Below are 25,254 nucleotides of genomic sequence, written 5' to 3'. Positions count from 1 at the left end.
GAATAACATTCCACCATGAGGTCACTAGGTAATAATGATACAATATGAATAACATTCCACCATGAGGTCACTAGGTAATAATGATACAATATGAATAACATTCCACCATGAGGTCACTAGGTCATCTGACTGTAGGATAGCAGTAGCTACACAGTGATGTTATTGTAAACCCAAGGCTTTTCTGGTAAACAGGTTAAACTGGGTTTCTGATGATGCTGACATGGGGTCAGAGCCACTAAACTTTAACAGAGCTGATGGAGTCCTAAATTAATCAGTAACAAAAATTACACAAAGTTTCTTGACATTGGGGAGGTGAATAAACTGTTCCCTTGGTTTCTTTCTCAACACAAAGGAAACTCTCACTGACTTGACATGTTCTGGTTTTGAATTCAGGCTACAAGGTAAGGATCCTACCAGGAATTATTCATGTAGGATGTTGGTAGAATGTTGAAGTTGAGATAGTAAGGATCCTACCAGGAATTATTCATGTAGGATGTTGGTAGAATGTTGAAGTTGGGATAGTAAGTATCCTACCAGGAGTTATTCATGTAGGATGTTGGTATAAAGTTGGTAGAAAGTTGAAGATACAGAGCCGCTTGTCATCAGCAAGGTGCTCTCTCAGCAGAATATTTCAATGACTTGACATGTTCTGGTTGTGAATTCAGGCTACAAGGTAAGACTTTTCCCAGGGATTATTATAAAGTGTGAAGATAAATTAAATGTATGGTGTAATTTTAGTTTAGTGAATGACAGTAAAACACTCAGATGTAACAGTCCATTTCACCTGGGACAGCTATGTGACAGTTCAATCATACAAAATGGCGCTAACTGGGCGTAGGCAATAAAATGAAAAAACATATTCATATATTCGTATATTGTGGATATTTTACAATTTGTATATTTATTCATGTATTATAGTTCAATGACATGTTGGATCTCTGTTTAGGGGTCATTGCTCGAAAATGAGTCTCTCTGGGGAGAGAGAGGAGGGGGGCCCTGCCTCTAAAATGAGTCTCTCTGGGGACCATGAAACCAACGTTAAGAGGTGAGAGTACAATTTTGTTTAGCAATTTATGAAGAGTTTATATCCATAATTTTTTCACACTTGTGTTTTTTCATCAGAAATGAAGTCTTCTGGGTACCTTCATGTGTAAAATATTACTGTTCTAAGATAGATTTTAGTGTCTGATATTTTTTCCTAAACGTCAACTGAGCGGCACAGAGACACCATTCAAATGTGTTCAGATTCATTACATCTTCAGCTGGAAACACTAAGTGTTGTTGTCCGTCTGTGACCAAGAGAAAGTGGTCTGAGTTCAATTCTATGAAATTATTTTGTTTTCTTTTTTCATTTTGGGGGCTGAACATCACAGCGAATATTGTTACATCACAGCGAATATTGTTACATCACAGCGAATATTGTTACATTACAAGGCGAATATTGTTACATCACAGTGAATATTGTTGCATCACAGCAAGATGAAACTAATATTGTTACATTCTCTAGATTCTCCTGTTTCATTTGATCTTTAGAGACCCACAGTGGAGGTGTCATAGTACCCATAACACCTAGCGGTCAAACAGGGAAATGGTTCCAATAGTTTTATAGAGCCCCACAGTGGAGGTGTTGTAGTACCCATAACACCTAGCGGTCAAACAGGGAAATTGTTCCAATAGTTTTTCCACCTTGCATTTTTCCCATAGGGAATTGTAGAAACACTTCAAATAAGGGCTGTGTAGGGTGGGGCGGCGCGGCGATTCTTGTGGGCAAATTTAGTCATTGAACTTTGTCATCAAAGTCTGGCCTTCTCTGGATTTATGGTGCTTTCAAGACAACTTGGAACTCTGATAAATGCATCATTCATCTTCAGGTCGGAGCTCTTGAAAAGGCCAGAGGCCCCGACTTAGAATTTATAGTTGGATGACGATTCAAGACCTATTTTCTCAATTGGAGCTAGTTTTTTTTACTGAGTTCCTAGTTGTCTTGAACTCACTGAAATCTGAGATTTCCACGTTTCCAGTTGTTTTGAACTCAGCAGAAGTCACAGCATGGCCAATGTATTCAACCTTTTCTGGTCCATGGTGTTGCAGGGGAATGTTTATAATTTTAAGCTTGGAAAAGACTTGGACCCCCTCTCACTGAATAGCAGACTAGTGATTGGAAAAGACTTGGACCCCCTCTCACTGAATAGCAGACTAGTGATTGGAAAAGACTTGGACCCCCTCTCACTGAATAGCAGACTAGTGATTGGAAAAGACTTGGACCCCTCTCACTGAATAGCAGACTAGTGATTGGAAAAGACTTGGACCCCCTCTAACTGAATAGCAGACTAGTGATTGGAAAAGACTTGGACCCCCTCTCACTGAATAGCAGACTAGTGATTGGAAAAGACGGACCCCCTCTAACTGAATAGCAGACTAGTGATTGGAAAAGACTTGGACCCCCTCTCACTGAATAGCAGGCTAGTGATTGGAAAAGACTTGGACCCCCTCTCACTGAATAGCAGACTAGTGATTGGAAAAGACTTGGACCCCCTCTAACTGAATAGCAGACTAGTGATTGGAAAAGACTTGGACCCCCTCTCACTGAATAGCAGACTAGTGATTGGAAAAGACTTGGACCCCCTCTCACTGAATAGCAGACTAGTGATTGGAAAAGACTTGGACCCCCTCTCACTGAATAGCAGACTAGTGATTGGAAAAGACTTGGACCCCCTCTCACTGAATAGCAGACTAGTGATTGGAAAAGACTTGGACCCCCTCTCACTGAATAGCAGACTAGTGATTGGAAAGACTTGTACCACACCCCCTCTCACTGAATAGCAGACTAGTGATTGGAAAAGACTTGGACCCCCTCTCACTGAATAGCAGACTAGTGATTGGAAAAGACTTGGACCCCCTCTCACTGAATAGCAGACTAGTGATTGGAAAAGACTTGGACCACACCCCCTCTCACTGAACAGCAGGCTAGTGATTGGAAAAGACTTGGACCACACCCCCTCTCACTGAATAGCAGACTAGTGATTGGAAAAGACTTGGACCCCCTCTCACTGAATAGTAGACTAGTGATTTGCTTTGCAACGGTTTTGAAAGTACGATGCTGATATGATCCAATCAAAGCCACGGTAGATATAACATGATGTTAATATGATCAGTCCAATCAAAGCTAATGTAGATATAACATGATGTTAATATGATCAGTCCAATCAAAGCTAATGTAGATATAACATGATGCTGATATGATCAGTCCAATCAAATCTACTGTAGATATAACATGATGTTGATATGATCAGTCCAATCAAAGCTAATGTAGATATAACATGATGTTAATATGATCCAATCAAAGCCACTGTAGATATAACATGATGTTGATATGATCAGTCCAATCAAAGCTAATGTAGATATAACATGATGCTGATATGATCAGTCCAATCAAAGCTACTGTAGATATAACATGATGCTGATATGATCAGTCCAATCAAAGCTACTGTAGATATAACATGATGCTGATATGATCCAATCAAAGCTACTGTAGATATAACATGATGTTGATATGATCAGTCCAATCAAATCTACTGTAGATATAACATGATGCTGATATGATCAGTCCAATCAAAGCTACTGTAGATATAACATGATGCTGATATGATCAGTCCAATCAAAGCTACTGTAGATATAACATGATGCTGATATGATCAGTCCAATCAAAGCTACTGTAGATATAACATGATGTTGATATGATCAGTCCAATCAAAGCTACTGTAGATATAACATGATGCTGATATGATCAGTCCAATCAAAGCTACTGTAGATATAACATGATGCTGATATGATCAGTCCAATCAAAGCTACTGTAGATATAACATGATGTTGATATGATCAGTCCAATCAAAGCCACGGTAGATATAGCATGATGTTGATATGATCAGTCCAATCAAAGCCACGGTAGATATAACATGATGTTGATATGATCAGTCCAATCAAAGCTACTGTAGATATAACATGATGTTGATATGATCCAATCAAAGCTACGGTAGATATAACATGATGTTGATATGATCCAATCAAAGCCACGGTAGATATAACATGATGTTGATATGATCAGTCCAATCAAAGCTACTGTAGATATAACATGATGTTGATATGATCCAATCAAAGCTACGGTAGATATAACATGATGCTGATATGATCAGTCCAATCAAAGCTACTGTAGATATAACATGATGCTGATATGATCAGTCCAATCAAAGCTACTGTAGATATAACATGATGCTGATATGATCCAATCAAAGCCACGGTAGATATAACGTGATGTTCATTTTATCTGTGGCCAATGACCTTGAGCCTTTTGGTTGGACACTACTAATGTAACTCTATGGCAGCACCCAATGGGCTTGAATTTTAGAGATCTCACTGTAGTTGTTGAGGTGACGTAGTGTCTCCATGAGTGACAGAACACTGAGCCAATCATGACTGACTACAGAACATTGCCAACCCCTATGCTCAGTATTTTCCTCTGGCTGCTCATTGCCTTCATTCATGCAGAGGCGGGCAGCCTGAAGGTCTCCTCATTGATTTAGCTGGAAAGGGGAGAAATGGTGCTTTACATTGGTATTCATATTACAGTTGACCTGGAAGTGTTATGTTTTTGGGCCGCTAAAATAAGGTCAATTGTACGGAACAGTGCAATATACAAATGTTTGTTAGCTATCTTTACACTTCCACTGTCTGGTTCTCCTCTCTTCACTAGATGGATGGTAACTTTAGTGTTTAACCTCTCTGTATCCAAGGACCAAACTTTTGAATATTATTTTCGGGGCTCTTCAAGTAGGCTGGACACCTTACATTTTTAACAATGTTTTTTTCTGATGAAAACTAGTTCATTGCATCTGCCATGGAGTCCAGTTCCATAATATTACCATATTTGCTTTGAAGTAATCGCACAGAGTGGGCTGAGGCGATCTTCGGGAATAACGATGGAGTTCGCTACAGTGTTGAGATATCGAAGTTTGTTGTTCAGACGAACGACCTGCTAGCGAGGCAAGCTAGTCGGTAACTTTAGTGTTTAACCCCTCTGTGTCCATGGACCAAACTTTTGAATATTATTTTCCGTCGCCTCAAGGGTTTAATTGTTTGTAAAACTTTAGTGGAGAGCTCTCAATTTTGGTTTTCGGTTTGCCTTCAGAAAGTATTCACACACCTTGAATTGTTCCACATTTTGTCGTGTCAAAGCCTGAATTTAAAATGGATTAATTCAGATGTTTTGGGGTCACTGTCCTACACACACAACACCCCATAATGTCAAAGTGGAATTATGTTTTATGAAGTCTTTACAAAATGTATTTAAAATGAAAAGCTGAAATGTCTTGAATCATTAAGTATTCAGCCCCTTTGTTATGGCCCCAAGTCTAAAAAGGTTCAGGAGGAGAAATGAGCTTAACAAGTCACACAATAATCAGCAGTGGTGCTGCAGTGGTGCCTGGGTAATATCACTGGGGAAGACATGGTACAACACATGTGTTGTGATAATAGTGGGTAATATCACTGGGGAAGACATGGTACAACACATGTGTTGTGATAATAGTGGGTAATATCACTTGGGAAGACATGTTACAACACATGTGTTGTGATAATAGTGGGTAATATCACTGGGGAAGACATGGTACAACACATGTGTTTGCTCTATAACGTGCTAGTTCATATGCTTTTCAACCATGATATATAAGCCTAAGGCCCAGACAATAAGAAGACACAGTGGCAGATTAAATTCAACCACACCTTTGTTTCATCACTGAATCAGAGAGTCTGTCCGGTGGAGTCCAGTAGATCTATATACAGCATGGAGTCCACAACACATACTGCATTTAACAGACAGTTACAACTAAAAGATACCAACAACTATTTAGTCTAATCAACGTAAGCTAAATATGTGGCAGTCCATGGTTCTGATTTATGTGTGTGTGTGTGTCAGCAGATTTGAAGACTTCTTGTTGTTGATGTTGAAATTCAACACACGGACACTCGATGTCAAACTTAAATGAATCATTTAGTTAACTGGAGAGGTTTAAACCACCTCAATGCACCACAGTAGAGAAGAGATAACACCCTGTCACAGTCACCTGCATGAACCAAAACAGAGTGAGAGAAGAGATGGCACCCTGTCACAGTCACCTGCATGAACCAAAACAGAGTGAGAGAAGAGATGGCACCCTGTCAGTCACCTGCATGAACCAAAACAGAGTGAGAGAAGAGATGGCACCCTGTCACAGTCACCTGCATGAACCAAAACAGAGTGAGAGAAGAGATGGCACCGTCAGTCACCTGCATGAACCAAAACAGAGTGAGAGAAGAGATGGCACCCTGTCAGTCACCTGCATGAACCAAAACAGAGTGAGAGAAGAGATGGCACCCTGTCAGTCACCTGCATGAACCAAAACAGAGTGAGAGAAGAGATGGCAACCTGTCACAGTCACCTGCATGAACCAAAACAGAGTGAGAGAAGAGATGGCACCCTGTCACAGTCACCTGCATGAACCAAAACAGAGTGAGAGAAGAGATGGCACCCTGTCACTGTCAACTGCATGAACCAAAACAGAGTGAGAGAAGAGATGGCACCCTGTCACAGTCACCTGCATGAACCAAAACAGAGTGAGAGAAGAGATGGCACCCTGTCACAGTCAACTGCATGAACCAAAACAGAGTGAGAGAAGAGATGGCACCCTGTCACAGTCACCTGCATGAACCAAAACAGAGTGAGAGAAGAGATGGCACCCTGTCACAGTCAACTGCATGAACCAAAACAGAGTGAGAGAAGAGATGGCACCCTGTCACTGTCAACTGCATGAACCAAAACAGAGTGAGAGAAGAGATGGCACCCTGTCACAGTCACCTGCATGAACCAAAACAGAGTGAGAGAAGAGATGGCACCCTGTCAGTCACCTGCATGAACCAAAACAGAGTGAGAGAAGAGATGGCACCCTGTCAGTCACCTGCATGAACCAAAACAGAGTGAGAGAAGAGATGGCACCCTGTCACAGTCACCTGCATGAACCAAAACAGAGTGAGAGAAGAGATGGCATCCTGTCAGTCACCTGCATGAACCAAAACAGAGTGAGAGAAGAGATGGCACCCTGTCAGTCACCTGCATGAACCAAAACAGAGTGAGAGAAGAGATGGCACCCTGTCAGTCACCTGCATGAACCAAAACAGAGTGAGAGAAGAGATGGCACCCTGTCACAGTCACCTGCATGAACCAAAACAGAGTGAGAGAAGAGATGGCACCCTGTCACAGTCACCTGCATGAACCAAAACAGAGTGAGAGAAGAGATGGCACCCTGTCAGTCACCTGCATGAACCAAAACAGAGTGAGAGAAGAGATGGCACCCTGTCAGTCACCTGCATGAACCAAAACAGAGTGAGAGAAGAGATGGCACCCTGTCAGTCACCTGCATGAACCAAAACAGAGTGAGAGAAGAGATGGCACCCTGTCAGTCACCTGCATGAACCAAAACAGAGTGAGAGAAGAGATGGCACCCTGTCAGTCACCTGCATGAACCAAAACAGAAGAGAAAGATGGCAGTCAGTCACCTGCATGTCAAAACAGAGTAATTTGATGGCACCCTTCAGTCACCTGCATGAACCAAAACAGAGTGAGAGAAGAGATGGCACCCTGTCACAGTCACCTGCATGAACCAAAACAGAGTGAGAGAAGAGAACACCTTTCAGTCACCTGCATGAACCAAAACAGAGTGAGAGAAGAGATGGCACCCTGTCAGTCACCTGCATGAACCAAAACAGAGTGAGAGAAGAGATTCTCTTCAGCAACAAAAGTTCAGAAGAACAAAACAGTCTATCACCCTGTCATACTGTTTAATTTGAATTTCAACTTTATTTAACCAGGTAGGCTAGTTGAGAACACCTTTATTTAACCAGGTAGGCTAGTTGAGAACACCTTTATTTATCCAGGTAGGCTAGTTGAGAACACCTTTATTTATCCAGGTAGGCTAGTTGAGAACACCTTTATTTAACCAGGTAGGCTAGTTGAGAACACCATTTAACCAGGTACAACTAGTTGAGAACACCTTTATTGAACCAGGTAGGCTAGTTGAGAACACCTTTATTGAACCAGGTAGGCTTGTTGAGAACACCTTTATTTAACCAGGTAGGCTAGTTGAGAACACCTTTATTTAACCAGGTAGGCTAGTTGAGAACACCTTTATTTAACCAAGTAGGCTAGTTGAGAACACCTTTATTTAACCAGGTAGGCTAGTTGAGAACAAGTTCTCATTTGCAACTGCGACCTGGCCAAGATAAAGCAAAGCAGTTCGACACAGACAACACAGAGTTACACATGGAATGAACCAACATACAAGCAATAATACAGTAGATCTATATACAGCATGTGTAAATGAGGCAGGATGAGAGAGGTAATACATACAGTAGATCTATATACAGCATGTGTAAATGAGGCAGGATAAGAGAGGTAATAAATACAGTAGATCTATATACAGCATGTGTAAATGAGGCAGGATGAGAGGTAATAAATACAGTAGATCTATATACAGCATGTGTAAATGAGGCAGGATAACAGAGGTTATAAATACAGTAGATATATATACAGCATGTGTAAATGAGGCAGGATGAGAGAGGTAATAAATACAGTAGATCTATATACAGCATGTGTAAATGAGGCAGGATGAGAGAGGTAATAAATACAGTAGATCTATATACAGCATGTGTAAATGAGGCAGGATGAGAGAGGTAATAAATACAGTAGATCTATATACAGCATGTGTAAATGAGGCAGGATGAGAGAGGTAATAAATACAGTAGATCTATATACAGCATGTGTAAATGAGGCAGGATGAGAGAGGTAATAAATACAGTAGATCTATATACAGCATGTGTAAATGAGGCAGGATGAGAGAGGTAATAAATACAGTAGATCTATATACAGCATGTGTAAATGAGGCAGGATGAGAGAGGTAATAAATACAGTAGATCTATATACAGCATGTGTAAATGAGGCAGGATGAGAGAGGTAATAAATACAGTAGATCTATATACAGCATGTGTAAATGAGGCAGGATGAGAGAGGTAATACATACAGTAGATCTATATACAGCATGTGTAAATGAGGCAGGATGAGAGAGGTAATAAATACAGTAGATCTATATACAGCATGTGTAAATGAGGCAGGATGAGAGAGGTAATACATACAGTAGATCTATATACAGCATGTGTAAATGAGGCAGGATGAGAGAGGTAATAAATACAGTAGATCTATATACAGCATGTGTAAATGAGGCAGGATGAGAGAGGTAATAAATACAGTAGATCTATATACAGCATGTGTAAATGAGGCAGGATGAGAGAGGTAATAAATACAGTAGATCTATATACAGCATGTGTAAATGAGGCAGGATGAGAGAGGTAATAAATACTGTGCATACCTTTATTTGATGTCCTCGGCTACTTGGGTAAAAAGCTTGGTTCGCAACGTTAGCTAGTTAACTATTAAACGTTAGCCATCTACATCTAGCTACATATTGAACTTCCATCCTCTCAGGTCAGGGGCGCAATGTATGAATTAATGATTAGATCAGAATCAGCTTGATAATCATTAGCCAGTACGGAGAATTAAGTAAAACCACAAGTCCAAATTCCCATCTCCATCTCCATGCCTCACAAAGAAGGGCACTTATTGGTAGATGGGAAAAACAAAAGCAGACATTGAATTTGCCTTTGAGCCTCTGGTGAAGTTGTTATTAATTACACTTTGGATGGTGAATCAATACACCCAGTCACTACAAAGATACAGGCGTCTTCCTAACTTAGTTGCCGGAGAGGAAGGAAACCACTCATTGATTTCAGCATGAGGCCAATGGTGACTTTAAAACAGTTACAGAGTTTAATGGCTGTGATAGGAGAACACTGAGGATGGATCAACAACAGTATAGTTACTCCTCAATACTAACCTCATTGACAGAGTGAAAAGAAGGAAGCCTGAACAGAATAAAAATATTCTAAAACATGCATCCTGTTTGTAACAAGCCACTAAAGCAAAACTGCAACAACATGTGTACAAAGCAGTTCACTTTATGTCCTGAATACAAAGTGTTATGTTTGGGGCAAATCCAATACAACCCCTAACTGACTGCCATTCTCCATATGTTCAAGCATTGTGGTGGCTGCATCATTTACATTGTAGTCATTCAGCAGACGCTCTGATGCAGAGGTGAGTCATTTAGCAGACTCTCTGATCCAGTAGTGAGTCATTTAGCAGACGCTCTGATGCAGAGGTGAGTCATTTAGCAGACTCTCTGATCCAGTAGTGAGTCATTTAGCAGACGCTCTGATGCAGAGGTGAGTCATTTAGCAGGCGCTCTGATGCAGTAGTGAGTCATTTAGCAGACGCTCTGATCCAGTAGTGAGTCATTTAGCAGACGCTCTGACCCAGTAGTGAGTCATTTAGCAGACGCTCTGATGCAGAGGTGAGTCATTTAGCAGGCGCTCTGATGCAGTGGTGAGTCATTTAGCAGACGCTCTGATCCAGTAGTGAGTCATTTAGCAGGCGCTCTGATGCAGAGGTGAGTCATTTACCAGACGCTCTGATCCAGTAGTGAGTCATTTAGCAGACGCTCTGATCCAGTAGTGAGTCATTTAGCAGACGCTCTGATCCAGTAGTGAGTCATTTAGCAGGTGCTCTGATGCAGAGGTGAGTCATTTAGCAGACGCTCTGATCCAGTAGTGAGTCATTTAGCAGGCGCTCTGATCCAGTAGTGAGTCATTTTTAGCAGGCGCTCTGATGCAGTAGTGAGTCATTTAGCAGGCGCTCTGATGCAGAGGTGAGTCATTTAGCAGACGCTCTGATCCAGTAGTGAGTCATTTAGCAGACGCTCTGATCCAGTAGTGGGGGACCTGATCCTAGTTCATAATGAATCAGATTACATGGGGAGGAGGACCTGATCCTAGATCATAATGAATCAGATTACATGGAGAGGAGGACCTGATCCTAGATCATAATGAATCAGATTACATGGAGAGGGGGACCTGATCCTAGATCATAATGAATCAGATTACATGGAGAGTGAGGACCTAGATCATAATGAATCAGATTACATGGAGAGGAATCGACCTGATCCTAGATCATAATGAATCAGATTACATGGAGAGGACCTGATCCTAGATCATAATGAATCAGATTACATGGAGAGGAGGACCTGATCCTAGATCATAATGAATCAGATTACATGGAGAGGGGACCTGATCCTAGATCATAATGAATCAGATTACATGGAGAGGATCCTAGATCATAATGAATCAGATTACATGGGACCTGATCCTAGATCATAATGAATCAGATTACATGGAGAGGGGACCTGATCCTAGATCATAATGAATCAGATTACATGGAGAGGGAGACCTGATCCTAGATCATAATGAATCAGATTACATGGAGAGGGGGACCTGATCCTAGATCATAATGAATCAGATTACATGGAGAGGGGGACCTGATCCTAGATCACAATGAATCAGATTACATGGAGAGGACCTGATCCTAGATCATAATGAATCAGATTACATGGAGAGGGAGACCTGATCCTAGATCATAATGAATCAGATTACATGGAGAGGGAGGACCTGATCCTAGATCATAATGAATCAGATTACATGGAGAGGACCTGATCCTAGATCATAATGAATCAGATTACATGGAGAGGAGGGACCTGATCCTAGATCATAATGAATCAGATTACATGGAGAGGGGGACCTGATCCTAGATCATAATGAATCAGATTGCATGGAGAGGGAGACCTGGTGGTGGAAACAGAACTCAGTTCCAGAATGTCTGTTGAAACTGTGACTCATATGGAACGTTAGAACAGTGGTGGAAACAGAACTCAGTTCCAGAATGTCTGTTGAAACTGTGACTCATATGGAACGTTAGAACAGTAGAACTCAGTTCCACAGTCTGTTGAAACTGTGACTGGAAACAGGTTCCAGAATGTCTGTTGAAACTGTGACTCATATGGAACTTAGTGGTGGAAACAGAACTCAGTTCCAGAATGTCTGTTGAAACTGTGACTCATATGGAACGTTAGAACAGTGGTGGAAACAGGTGGAACTCAGTCTGGAAACTGTGACTCATATGGAACGTTAGAACAGTGGTGGAAACAGAACTCAGTTCCAGAATGTCTGTTGAAACTGTGACTCATATGGAACGTTAGAACAGTGGTGGAAACAGAACTCAGTTCCAGAATGTCTGTTGAAACTGTGACTCATATGGAACGTTAGAACAGTGGTGGAAACAGAACTCAGTTCCAGAATGTCTGTTGAAACTGTGTCTCATATGGAACGTTAGAACAGTGGTGGAAACAGAACTCAGTTCCAGAATGTCTGTTGAAACTGTGTCTCATATGGAACGTTAGAACAGTGGTGGAAACAGAACTCAGTTCCAGAATGTCTGTTGAAACTGTGTCTCATATGGAACGTTAGAACAGTGGTGGAAACAGAACTCAGTTCCAGAATGTCTGTTGAAACTGTGTCTCATATGGAACGTTAGAACAGTGGTGGAAACAGAACTCAGTTCCAGAATGTCTGTTGAAACTGTGTCTCATATGGAACGTTAGAACAGTGGTGGAAACAGAACTCAGTTCCAGAATGTCTGTTGAAACTGTGTCTCATATGGAACGTTAGAACAGTGGTGGAAACAGAACTCAGTTCCAGAATGTCTGTTGAAACTGTGTCTCATATGGAACGTTAGAACAGTGGTGGAAACAGAACTCAGTTCCAGAATGTCTGTTGAAACTGTGTCTCATCAGAACAGTAAAACGTTCCAGAATGTCTGTTGAAAGTGTCTCATGGTGGAGAACAGTGGTGGGAACAGAACTCAGTTCCAGAATGTCTGTTGAAACTGTGTCTCATATGGAACGTTAGAACAGTGGTGGAAACAGAACTCCATCCTTTCCAGAATGTCTGTTGAAACTGTGTCTCATATGGAACGTTAGAACAGTGGTGGAAACAGAACTCAGTTCCAGAATGTCTGTTGAAACTGTGTCTCATATGGAACTTAGAACAGTGGTGGATACAACTCAGTTCCAGAATGTCTGTTGAAACTGTGTCTCATATGGAACGAGAACAGTGGTGGAAACAGAACTCAGTTCCAGAATGTTTGTTGAAACTGTGTCTCATATGGAACGTTAGAACAGTGGTGGAAACAGAACTCAGTTCCAGAATGTCTGTTGAAACTGTGTCTCATATGGAACGTTAGAACAGTGGTGGAAACAGAACTCAGTTCCAGAATGTCTGTTGAAACTGAACTCATTGTAGAACAGTGGTGGAAACAGAACTCAGTTCCAGAATGTCTGTTGAAACTGTGTCTCATATGGAACGTCCTACAGTCTCATAACAGTTGGAACAGTGGTGGAAACATCAGTGGAGAACAGTTCCAGAACTTGGTTTTGAGTTCCAACTTAAACTATGTCTCATATGGAACGTTAGAACAGTGGTGGAAACAGAACTCAGTTCCAGAATGTCTGTTGAAACTGTGTCTCATATGGAACGTTAGAACAGTGGTGGAAACAGAACTCAGTTCCAGAATGTCTGTTGAAACTGTGTCTCATATGGAACGTTAGAACAGTGGTGGAAACAGAACTCAGTTCCAGAATGTCTGTTGAAACTGTGTCTCATATGGAACGTTAGAACAGTGGTGGAAACAGAACTCAGTTCCAGAATGTCTGTTGAAACTGTGTCTCATATGGAACGTTAGAACAGTGGTGGAAACAGAACTCAGTTCCAGAATGTCTGTTGAAACTGTGTCTCATATGGAACGTTAGAACAGTGGTGGAAACAGAACTCAGTTCCAGAATGTCTGTTGAAACTGTGTCTCATATGGAACGTTAGAACAGTGGTGGAAACAGAACTCAGTTCCAGAATGTCTGTTGAAACTGTGTCTCATATGGAACGTTAGAACAGTGGTGGGAACAGAACTCAGTTCCAGAATGTCTGTTGAAACTGTGTCTCATATGGAACAGAACTCAGTTCCAGAATGTCTGTTGAAACTGTGTCTCATATGGAACGTTAGAACAGTGGTGGGAACAGAACTCAGTTCCAGAATGTCTGTTGAAACTGTGTCTCATATGAAACGTTAGAACAGTGGTGGAAACAGAACTCAGTTCCAGAATGTCTGTTGAAACTGTGTCTCATATGGAACGTTAGAACAGTGGTGGAAACAGAACTCAGTTCCAGAATGTCTGTTGAAACTGTGTCTCATATGGAACGTTAGAACAGTGGTGGAAACAGAACTCAGTTCCAGAATGTCTGTTGAAACTGTGTCTCATATGGAACGTTAGAACAGTGGTGGAAACAGAACTCAGTTCCAGAATGTCTGTTGAAACTGTGTCTCATATGGAACGTTAGAACAGTGGTGGAAACAGAACTCAGTTCCAGAATGTCTGTTGAAACTGTGTCTCATATGGAACGTTAGAACAGTGGTGGAAACAGAACTCAGTTCCAGAATGTCTGTTGAAACTGTGTCTCATATGGAACGTTAGAACAGTGGTGGAAACAGAACTCAGTTCCAGAATGTCTGTTGAAACTGTGTCTCATATGGAACGTTAGAACAGTGGTGGAAACAGAACTCAGTTCCAGAATGTCTGTTGAAACTGTGTCTCATATGGAACGTTAGAACAGTGGTGGAAACAGAACTCAGTTCCAGAATGTCTGTTGAAACTGTGTCTCATATGGAACGTTAGAACAGTGGTGGAAACAGAACTCAGTTCCAGAATGTCTGTTGAAACTGTGTCTCATATGGAACGTTAGAACAGTGGTGGAAACAGAACTCAGTTCCAGAATGTCTGTTGAAACTGTGTCTCATATGGAACGTTAGAACAGTGGTGGAAACAGAACTCAGTTCCAGAATGTCTGTTGAAACTGTGTCTCATATGGAACGTTAGAACAGTGGTGGAAACAGAACTCAGTTCCAGAATGTCTGTTGAAACTGTGTCTCATATGGAACGTTAGAACAGTGGTGGAAACAGAACTCAGTTCCAGAATGTCTGTTGAAACAGTTCCAGAATGTCTGTTGAAACTGTGTCTCATATGGAACGTTAGAACAGTGGTGGAAACAGAACTCAGTTCCAGAATGTCTGTTGAAACTGTGTCTCATATGGAACGTTAGAACAGTGGTGGAAACAGAACTCAGTTCCAGAATGTCTGTTGAAACTGTGTCTCATATGGAACGTTAGAACAGTGGTGGAAACAGAACTCAGTTCCAGAATGTCTGTTGAAACTGTGTCTCATATGGAACGTTAGAACAGTGGTGGAAACAGAACTCAGTTCCAGAATGTCTGTTGAAACTGTGTCTCATATGGAACGTTAGAACAGTGGTGGAAACAGAACTCAGTTCCAGAATGTCTGTTGAAACTGTGTCTCATATGGAACGTTAGAACAGTGGTGGAAACAGAACTCAGTTCCAGAATGTCTGTTGAAACTGTGTCTCATATGGAACGTTAGAACAGTGGTGGAAACAGAACTCAGTTCCAGAATGTCTGTTGAAACTGTGTCTCATATGGAACGTTAGAACAGTGGTGGAAACAGAACTCAGTTCCAGAATGTCTGTTGAAACTGTGTCTCATATGGAACGTTAGAACAGTGGTGGAAACAGAACTCAGTTCCAGAATGTCTGTTGAAACTGTGTCTCATATGGAACGTTAGAACAGTGGTGGAAACAGAACTCAGTTCCAGAATGTCTGTTGAAACTGTGTCTCATATGGAACGTTAGAACAGTGGTGGAAACAGAACTCAGTTCCAGAATGTCTGTTGAAACTGTGTCTCATATGGAACGTTAGAACAGTGGTGGAAACAGAACTCAGTTCCAGAATGTCTGTTGAAACTGTGTCTCATATGGAACGTTAGAACAGTGGTGGAAACAGAACTCAGTTCCAGAATGTCTGTTGAAACTGTGTCTCATATGGAACGTTAGAACAGTGGTGGAAACAGAACTCAGTTCCAGAATGTCTGTTGAAACTGTGTCTCATATGGAACGTTAGAACAGTGGTGGAAACAGAACTCAGTTCCAGAATGTCTGTTGAAACTGTGTCTCATATGGAACGTTAGAACAGTGGTGGAAACAGAACTCAGTTCCAGAATGTCTGTTGAAACTGTGTCTCATATGGAACGTTAGAACAGTGGTGGAAACAGAACTCAGTTCCAGAATGTCTGTTGAAACTGTGTCTCATATGGAACGTTAGAACAGTGGTGGAAACAGAACTCAGTTCCAGAATGTCTGTTGAAACTGTGTCTCATATGGAACGTTAGAACAGTGGTGGAAACAGAACTCAGTTCCAGAATGTCTGTTGAAACTGTGTCTCATATGGAACGTTAGAACAGTGGTGGAAACAGAACTCAGTTCCAGAATGTCTGTTGAAACTGTGTCTCATATGGAACGTTAGAACAGTGGTGGAAACAGAACTCAGTTCCAGAATGTCTGTTGAAACTGTGTCTCATATGGAACGTTAGAACAGTGGTGGAAACAGAACTCAGTTCCAGAATGTCTGTTGAAACTGTGTCTCATATGGAACGTTAGAACAGTGGTGGAAACAGAACTCAGTTCCAGAATGTCTGTTGAAACTGTGTCTCATATGGAACGTTAGAACAGTGGTGGAAACAGAACTCAGTTCCAGAATGTCTGTTGAAACTGTGTCTCATATGGAACGTTAGAACAGTGGTGGAAACAGAACTCAGTTCCAGAATGTCTGTTGAAACTGTGTCTCATATGGAACGTTAGAACAGTGGTGGAAACAGAACTCAGTTCCAGAATGTCTGTTGAAACTGTGTCTCATATGGAACGTTAGAACAGTGGTGGAAACAGAACTCAGTTCCAGAATGTCTGTTGAAACTGTGTCTCATATGGAACGTTAGAACAGTGGTGGAAACAGAACTCAGTTCCAGAATGTCTGTTGAAACTGTGTCTCATATGGAACGTTAGAACAGTGGTGGAAACAGAACTCAGTTCCAGAATGTCTGTTGAAACTGTGTCTCATATGGAAACAGTTAACAGAACAGTTCCAGAATGTCTGTTGAAACTGTGTCTCATATGGAACGTTAGAACAGTGGTGGAAACAGAACTCAGTTCCAGAAACAGAACTCAGTTCCAGAATGTCTGTTGAAACTGTGTCTCATATGGAACGTTAGAACAGTGGTGGAAACAGAACTCAGTTCCAGAATGTCTGTTGAAACTGTGTCTCATATGGAACGTTAGAACAGTGGTGGAAACAGAACTCAGTTCCAGAATGTCTGTTGAAACTGTGTCTCATATGGAACGTTAGAACAGTGGTGGAAACAGAACTCAGTTCCAGAATGTCTGTTGAAACTGTGTCTCATATGGAACGTTAGAACAGTGGTGGAAACAGAACTCAGTTCCAGAATGTCTGTTGAAACTGTGTCTCATATGGAACGTTAGAACAGTGGTGGAAACAGAACTCAGTTCCAGAATGTCTGTTGAAACTGTGTCTCATATGGAAACGTTAGAACAGTGGTGGAAACAGAACTCAGTTCCAGAATGTCTGTTGAAACTGTGTCTCATATGGAACGTTAGAACAGTGGTGGAAACAGAACTCAGTTCCAGAATGTCTGTTGAAACTGTGTCTCATATGGAACGTTAGAACAGTGGTGGAAACAGAACTCAGTTCCAGAATGTCTGTTGAAACTGTGTCTCATATGGAACGTTAGAACAGTGGTGGAAACAGAACTCAGTTCCAGAATGTCTGTTGAAACTGTGTCTCATATGGAACGTTAGAACAGTGGTGGAAACAGAACTCAGTTCCAGAATGTCTGTTGAAACTGTGTCTCATATGGAACGTTAGAACAGTGGTGGAAACAGAACTCAGTTCCAGAATGTCTGTTGAAACTGTGTCTCATATGGAACGTTAGAACAGTGGTGGAAACAGAACTCAGTTCCAGAATGTCTGTTGAAACTGTGTCTCATATGGAACGTTAGAACAGTGGTGGAAATAGAACTCAGTTCTCAAACTGGAGTAAAAGTAAAGATTCCTTCATAGAAAATGACTCAAGTAAAAGTCACCCAGTAAAATTATATTTCAGTAAAAGTGAAAGTATTTGGTTTGAAATATAATTAAGTATCAAAAGTAAATGTAATTGCTAAAATATACTTAAGCACCAAAAGTAAAACTAATGTTGTAATAATTAAAAATTTACAGATAGCCAGGGTCACATTCCAATACTCAGACATCATTTAAAAAGAAAGCATTTGTGTTTAGTGAGTCTGCCGGATAAGAGGCAGTAGAGATGACCAGGGATGTTCTCTGTTTAGTGAGTCCTCCAGATCAGAGGCAGTAGGGATGGCCAGGGATGTTCTCTGTTTAGTGAGTCCACCAGATCAGAGGCAGTAGGGATGACCAGGGTTGTTCTCTTGATAAGTGAGTGAATGTTTCTGTCCTGCTAAGCATTCAAAATGTGATGAGAACTTTTGGGTGTCAGGGAAAATGTACAGAGTAAAAAATACATCATTTTATGAAATGTAGTGAAGAAAAAGTAACAGTTGTTAAAAATATCAATATTAAAGTGAAGGACAGATTCCCCCCAAAAAACTACTTAAGTAGTACTTTATAGTATTTTACTGAAGTAGTACTTTAAAGTATTTTCCTGAAGTACTTTACACCACTGCATTAGAAGACAGATAAATGTGTTGATTTGAAGGAAAGACTCAGATTCTGGTTGGTCGGCTACGAACTATTATAAAGTTCAGTCGTCGTCAGACATTCAACAGTCACAGTAGGTTTGAGCTACAGTCTGATCACTAATCATGCCGACCAACCTGATGGTCTCTGTTGGAAATGTTGTGAAAAGAATCTGGCCTCGGCTACAAATATCTGACCTTACTCATCTCATATGTATATACTGTATTCTATACTATTTTACTGTATCTTAGTCTATGCATTACTCATCTCATATGTATATACTGTAATCTATACTATTCTACTGTATCTTAGTCTATGCATTACTCATCTCATATGTATATACTGTATTCTATACTATTCTACTGTATCTTAGTCTATGCATTACTCTTCTCATATGTAGATACTGTATTCTATACTATTCTACTGTATCTTAGTCTATGCTGCTCAGACATTGTGACCAATAACATTTGACTTGATTTAGATTACACTATATTATTTGATTTGATTTAGATTAGGCTATATATACAACATGACCAAAAGTATGTGGACACCTGCATTCCTATGGAGTTGGTCCCCCCTTTGCTGCAAGAACAGCCTCCACTCTTCTGGGAATGCTTTCCACTAGATGTTGGAACATTGCTGCGGGGACTTGCTTCCATTCAGCCACAAGAGCATTAGGGAGGTCGGGCACTGATGTTGGGTGATTATGCCTGGCTCGAAGTCAGCGTTCCAATTCATCCCAAAGGTGTTTGATGGGGTTGAGGCCAGGGCTCTGTGCATGTCAGTCAAGTTCTTCCACATCGATCTCGACAAGCCATTTCTGTATGGACGTCGCTTTGTGCACGGGGACATTGTCATGCTGAAACTGGAAAGGGCCTTCCCCAAACTGTTGCCACCAAGTTGGAAGCACAGAATTGTCTAGAATGTAATTTTATACTGTAGCGTTAAGATTTATCTTCACTAGAACTAAGGAAAAATAGCCCCAGACCATTATTACTCCTCCACCAAACTTTACAGTTGGCACTATGCATTCGGGCAGGTAGCGTTTTCGAGGCATCCGCCAAACCCAGATTAGTCTGTCGGGCTGCCAGATGGTGAAGTGTGATTCATCACTCCAAAGAACACGTTTCCACAGTCGAATGGCGGCGATCTTTACACCAATCAAGCCATTGCACATGGTTATCTTGTATGCAGCTGCTCGGCCATGGAAACCCATTTCATGAAGCTTCCGACGAAGTTATTTTGCTGACGTTGCAGTTTGGAACTTGGTATTGAGTGTTGCAACCGAGGACAGACCGTTTTTATGCGGTCCCGTTCTGTGAACTTGTGTGGCCTACCACTTCACGGTTGAGCTGTTGTTGCTCCTAGATGTTTCCACTTCACTTCACATCCTATTTCTTCACAGTTGAGCCGTTGTAGATGTAGATTGCATGGCGGTCTGCTCGATTTTATACACCTTTCCGCAATGGGTGTGACTGAAATAGCCGAATCCACTAATTTGAAGGGGTGTCCACATACTTTTTTATATATAGTGGACATTCTCTGTCCTGCTACTGGAAGGACTATAACATAATGTGAACTGATCTGAACAGGTTTAGACTGGTCATCTATGATATGTAGGTTATATACAGTACATTCTCTGTCCTGCTACTGGTAGGACTGTAACATTATGTGAACTGATCTGAACAGGTTTAGACTGGTCATCTATGACATGTAGGCTATAGCCGAGGTATAGACCTTGATCTGCATATCACTAACAACCCACTACTATACATTATAACCTAGCCTACTTTACATAATATAACATATCAATAACAACCCACTACTATACATTATAACCTAGTCTACTTTACATAATATAACATATCACTAACAACCCACTACTATACATTATAACCTAGTCTACTTTACATAATATAACATCTACATATCACTAACAACCCACTACTATACATTATAACCTAGTCTACTTTACATAATATAACATCTACATATCACTTGATGCAAAAAAAACTTTCTGAATTGATCAAAGATTTCCCCTCAGATCAATCATGTCCGTTTTAGCCCTTCTGTCTACATTCTCAGATACATTTAGAAAATAACAGATTGAAAGACAATAAATAGCCACTTTTAATGAATAAAAATAAGTGTGAGACATGGCCTTGTGTTGCTGTACTGTCTATAAATACCTTAACAAACAGTGACTTATTATTATTATTATTATTATTATTGTTGCTGTACTGTCTATAACTACCTTAACAAACAGTGACTTATTATTATTATTATTGTTGCTGTACTGTCTATAACTACCTTAACAAACAGTGACTTATTATTATTATTGTTATTGTTGTACTGTCTAGAACTACCTTAACAAACAGTGACTTATTATTATTATTGTTATTATTATTGTTGTTGCTGTACTGTCTATAACTACCTTAACAAACAGTGACTTATTATTATTATTATTATTATTATTGTTGTTGCTGTACTGTCTAGAACTACATTAACAAACAGTGACTTATTATTATTATTATTGTTGCTGTACTGTCTATAACTACCTTAACAAACAGTGACTTATTATTATTATTATTATTGTTGCTGTACTGTCTAGAACTACCTTAACAAACAGTGACTTATTATTATTATTATTGTTACTGTACTGTCTAGAACTACCTTAACAAACAGTGACTTATTATTATTATTATTATTGTTGTTGTTGTACTGTCTATAACTACCTTAACAAACAGTGACTTATTATTATTATTATTATTGTTGTTGTACTGTCTATAACTACCTTAACAAACAGTGACCTATTATTATTATTATTATTGTTGTTGCTGTACTGTCTATAACTACCTTAACAAACAGTGACTTATTATTATTATTATTATTATTGTTGTTGTACTGTCTATAACTGCCTTAACAAACAGTGACCTATTATTATTATTATTGTTGTTGTTGCTGTACTGTCTATAACTACCTTAACAAACAGTGACTTATTATTATTATTATTATTATTATTATTATTATTGTTGCTGTACTGTCTATAACTACCTTAACAAACAGTGACTTATTATTATTATTATTATTATTGTTGCTGTACTGTCTATAACTACCTTAACAAACAGTGACTTATTATTATTATTATTATTATTGTTGTTGTACTGTCTATAACTACCTTAACTAACAATGACCTATTATTATTATTATTATTGTTGCTGTGACTATAACTATTAACAAACAGTTATTATTATTATTATTATTATTATTGTTGCTGTACTGTCTATAACTACCTTAACAAACAGTGACTTATTATTATTATTATTATTATTGTTGCTGTACTGTCTATAACTACCTTAACAAACAGTGATTTATTATTATTATTATTATTGTTGCTGTACTGTCTATAACTACCTTAACAAACAGTGACTTATTATTATTATTATTATTATTATTGTTGCTGTACTGTCTATAACTACCTTAACAAACAGTGACTTATTATTATTATTATTATTGTTGCTGTACTGTCTATAACTACCTTAACAAACAGTGACTTATTATTATTATTATTATTATTGTTGTACTGTCTATAACTACCTTAACAAACTGTGACTTATAATTATTATTGACAGTTACCATGGAGATGAAATGTCACAGCTACATGTTCATGTGATTGCATTAAATCACCTGATTGTTTCTATATGTCTTTTGAAATGTTTTATTTCTCAAAAGAGATAATGAATATATGAGAACAATTGACATTCAGTAATTAGTTGTCACCATATTAACCACAACCAACATGTTGGATCTCTGTTTAGGGGTCAGTGCTCTAAAATGAGTCTCTCTGGGGAGAGAGAGGAGGGGGGCCCTGCCTCTAAAATGCATCTCTCTGGGGGACATGACACCAAAGCTAAGAGGTAAGATGACAATTTTATGAAGAATTTATTAAGTTTGTTTCCAAAATCAATAGCTATCTTAAGATGAATGCAATAACTGTAAATCGCTCTGGATAAGAGCATCTGCTAAATCAGGGGTTCTCAATCTGGGGTCTGTGGAGGTACTGCAGGGGTTCTCAATCCGGGGTCTGTGGAGGTACTGCAGGGGTTCTCAATCCGGGGTCTGTGGAGGTACTGTAGGGGTTCTCAATCCGGGGTCTGTGGAGGTACTGCAGGGGTTCTCAATCCGGGGTCTGTGGAGGTACTTCAGGGGTTCTCAATCCGGGGTCTGTGGAGGTACTGTAGGGGTTCTCAATCCGGGGTCTGTGGAGGTACTGCAGGGGTTCTCAATCCGGGGTCTGTGGAGGTACTGCAGGGGTTCCACGGAACCCTGACTGTACTCGTTGCAATGTTAGACATTTGATAGGATTTTCACATGACTCAAGCACTTGATCTGATATAATGGAATGTAATAATATAATGAACTCGTAATTATTGCCTAATATAATTGAATGCATTTTTTCTACCAATTCTGATGGTTGTTTACAAGCACAATTTTGACAATATTACCATTATATCAACACACTCTTCACACCCCTTTAACACTCTAAATATCTTTGGCATGGTAGGTATCAAGTCCCTTGCCAACAATGTTGCCTACAACGTTGCAACAATGTTCATTTTCATCAAACACATATTACGCCCCAAATACCTTCAAATGCCCAATTTATAACCAATTCCCATTTTGGTACTATTATTTATCAATGTGATGTTGCGCTCCAAATGGAGAACTTGAAATAACATGATGTAAACGTGTTTATTATTATACACTCTCAAATAACATGATGTAGATAATTAAATCATCAAAAGAAAAAAGTGTTTAGAAAACAATGTTCCTTATAGAGCCAAAAAGGCTTCTATCACTTCCTTAAAATATGGAATCACTAAAGTTCTATATATTTTTGGGTTCAGTGAACCTGTAGAGTTCTGACAACCAAAAGGTTAATGTTTTGAGGATGGGAACCCAGCAGCCTTCCAGTGGTCAGAACAAAGTCTGCCCATTTTTTTCCAGCACCCGGCCCGGGATTCGAACCAGCCACCTTTCTGTCACAGCTCCAACTCCAACCTGAGTTAATCTTCAGAAATAAGCATGAGTTAATCTGCCAAAATGAAGACAAAATACTTTACAGACATGGTGTCACTTGTTTACAAAAGTATTATACATGCTATGCAGTTATACGTAATTGTTAATAAGCACAAGTTAATCTGCCAAAATGAAGACAAAATGGTATTACTTGTTATACAGAAATATTATACATAAATCATTGCCAAAAGCACAAGACATACTGTTGCATGTAGGTCTATATTATTTATGGGTTGATCACATAGAAATATTAAAACATTATTTTTAACTACTCAAAGCAATTACATGTGGCGCAGGAACCACTGACTCACTGCATTATTCTATAGTATTATCAAGACACCTGCTGTTGTCACGTCTAAACAAGGTGGGTGGAATCAGGCGCACAGAGCAGATAGCGATAGTTTATTCTCCGGCGAACAAGAAACACGGTCAACCCAACACACACAGGGTGAACAATCCAACACAGGATAAAGACAGACCGGAGAATATAAACACAAGATACACCGACTGACATGAATACACAAATAAACAATCCCGCACAAAACAAGGGCGGGACAACCTACTACATATACAGACACTAATTAACTAAACAACACACAGGTGAAACCAATCAGACAAAACCAACAGATACACAAAAAGCGATCGGTAGTGGCTAGTAGGACGGTGACGACGACTGCCGAGCACCACCTGAACAGGCAGGAGAGCCAACCTCGGCGGAAGTCGTGACAGCTGTTAACTTTTAACTACTTAGGACAGCTCACCAGGTGTCCTAAATATCTGCCGACTCGGTGGGACTCGAGACTTCATGCATAGTTACCCACCCACTTATACCCATGAGTGTAAAATGCCTTTATTCTCAGCACTTAAACGACCAATGTTCTACTCTGAGACACTTTGTGGGTATGGTCCCTGATCTCAAAATATTGTTCTAAAAAAACCAGAATGTTTGTTTTACATAATAATAAAAAATGAATATTACTAATGTAACCCACTGTAAAGACTGGGTTTAGTTGATTGTGTTGCACTGCTCAAGTCAGCGTTCTGGAACTGTCCGCGTCCACGTTCGGTGTGGCGCCAAGCCGGTTACGCACAGAGTGGACTGAGATGATCTTGGGGAATAACGACGGACTTTGTTACAGTGTTGAGACACCGAAGTTTATTGTTCAATTTGCTTTTTTCTTTACGGTCAGGGACAGTGTGAGTGTAGCCAGATCCTTTTCACTCTCTGTCCTTGTTTCATTTTGCTGTTCACCGGATTCGTCATCATCATCGAGAGGAGGGACAGAAACGACCTGCTAGCTAGTCGGTACAGCTCGGTAAGCTAGCTAGCTACTCTACCAGCAGCATCCTAGTTACCATAGCTACCACTACTTCATCACCAGCTGTCTGCATTTCTTGTGGACTGATGTCTTTTATACTGATAACAAGTGCAAACAGGTGCCATCAATACAGGTAGCGAGTGGAGGACAGAGGA

General features: G+C 40.0%; 1 protein-coding gene across 1 annotated transcript in view; it reads left to right on the top strand.

Moving 5' to 3' along the window:
- Positions 1 to 317: 317 nt before the first annotated feature.
- Positions 318 to 25,254, top strand: part of LOC135554800 (NLR family CARD domain-containing protein 3-like) — a 41,494-nt gene continuing 16,557 nt past the window's right edge. Inside the window, exons 1-3 of the mRNA XM_064987237.1 lie at positions 318 to 401; positions 947 to 1,045; positions 22,520 to 22,618. Coding sequence (XP_064843309.1) covers positions 963 to 1,045; positions 22,520 to 22,618 — 182 coding nt within the window. The 5' untranslated portion in view covers positions 318 to 401; positions 947 to 962. The remainder of the gene's footprint in view (positions 402 to 946; positions 1,046 to 22,519; positions 22,619 to 25,254) is intronic.

This window comes from Oncorhynchus masou, chromosome 14 (assembly GCF_036934945.1).
Source record: "Oncorhynchus masou masou isolate Uvic2021 chromosome 14, UVic_Omas_1.1, whole genome shotgun sequence".
Lineage (NCBI taxonomy): Eukaryota > Metazoa > Chordata > Actinopteri > Salmoniformes > Salmonidae > Oncorhynchus > Oncorhynchus masou.
This window is presented reverse-complemented; position numbering and strand designations above follow the sequence as displayed.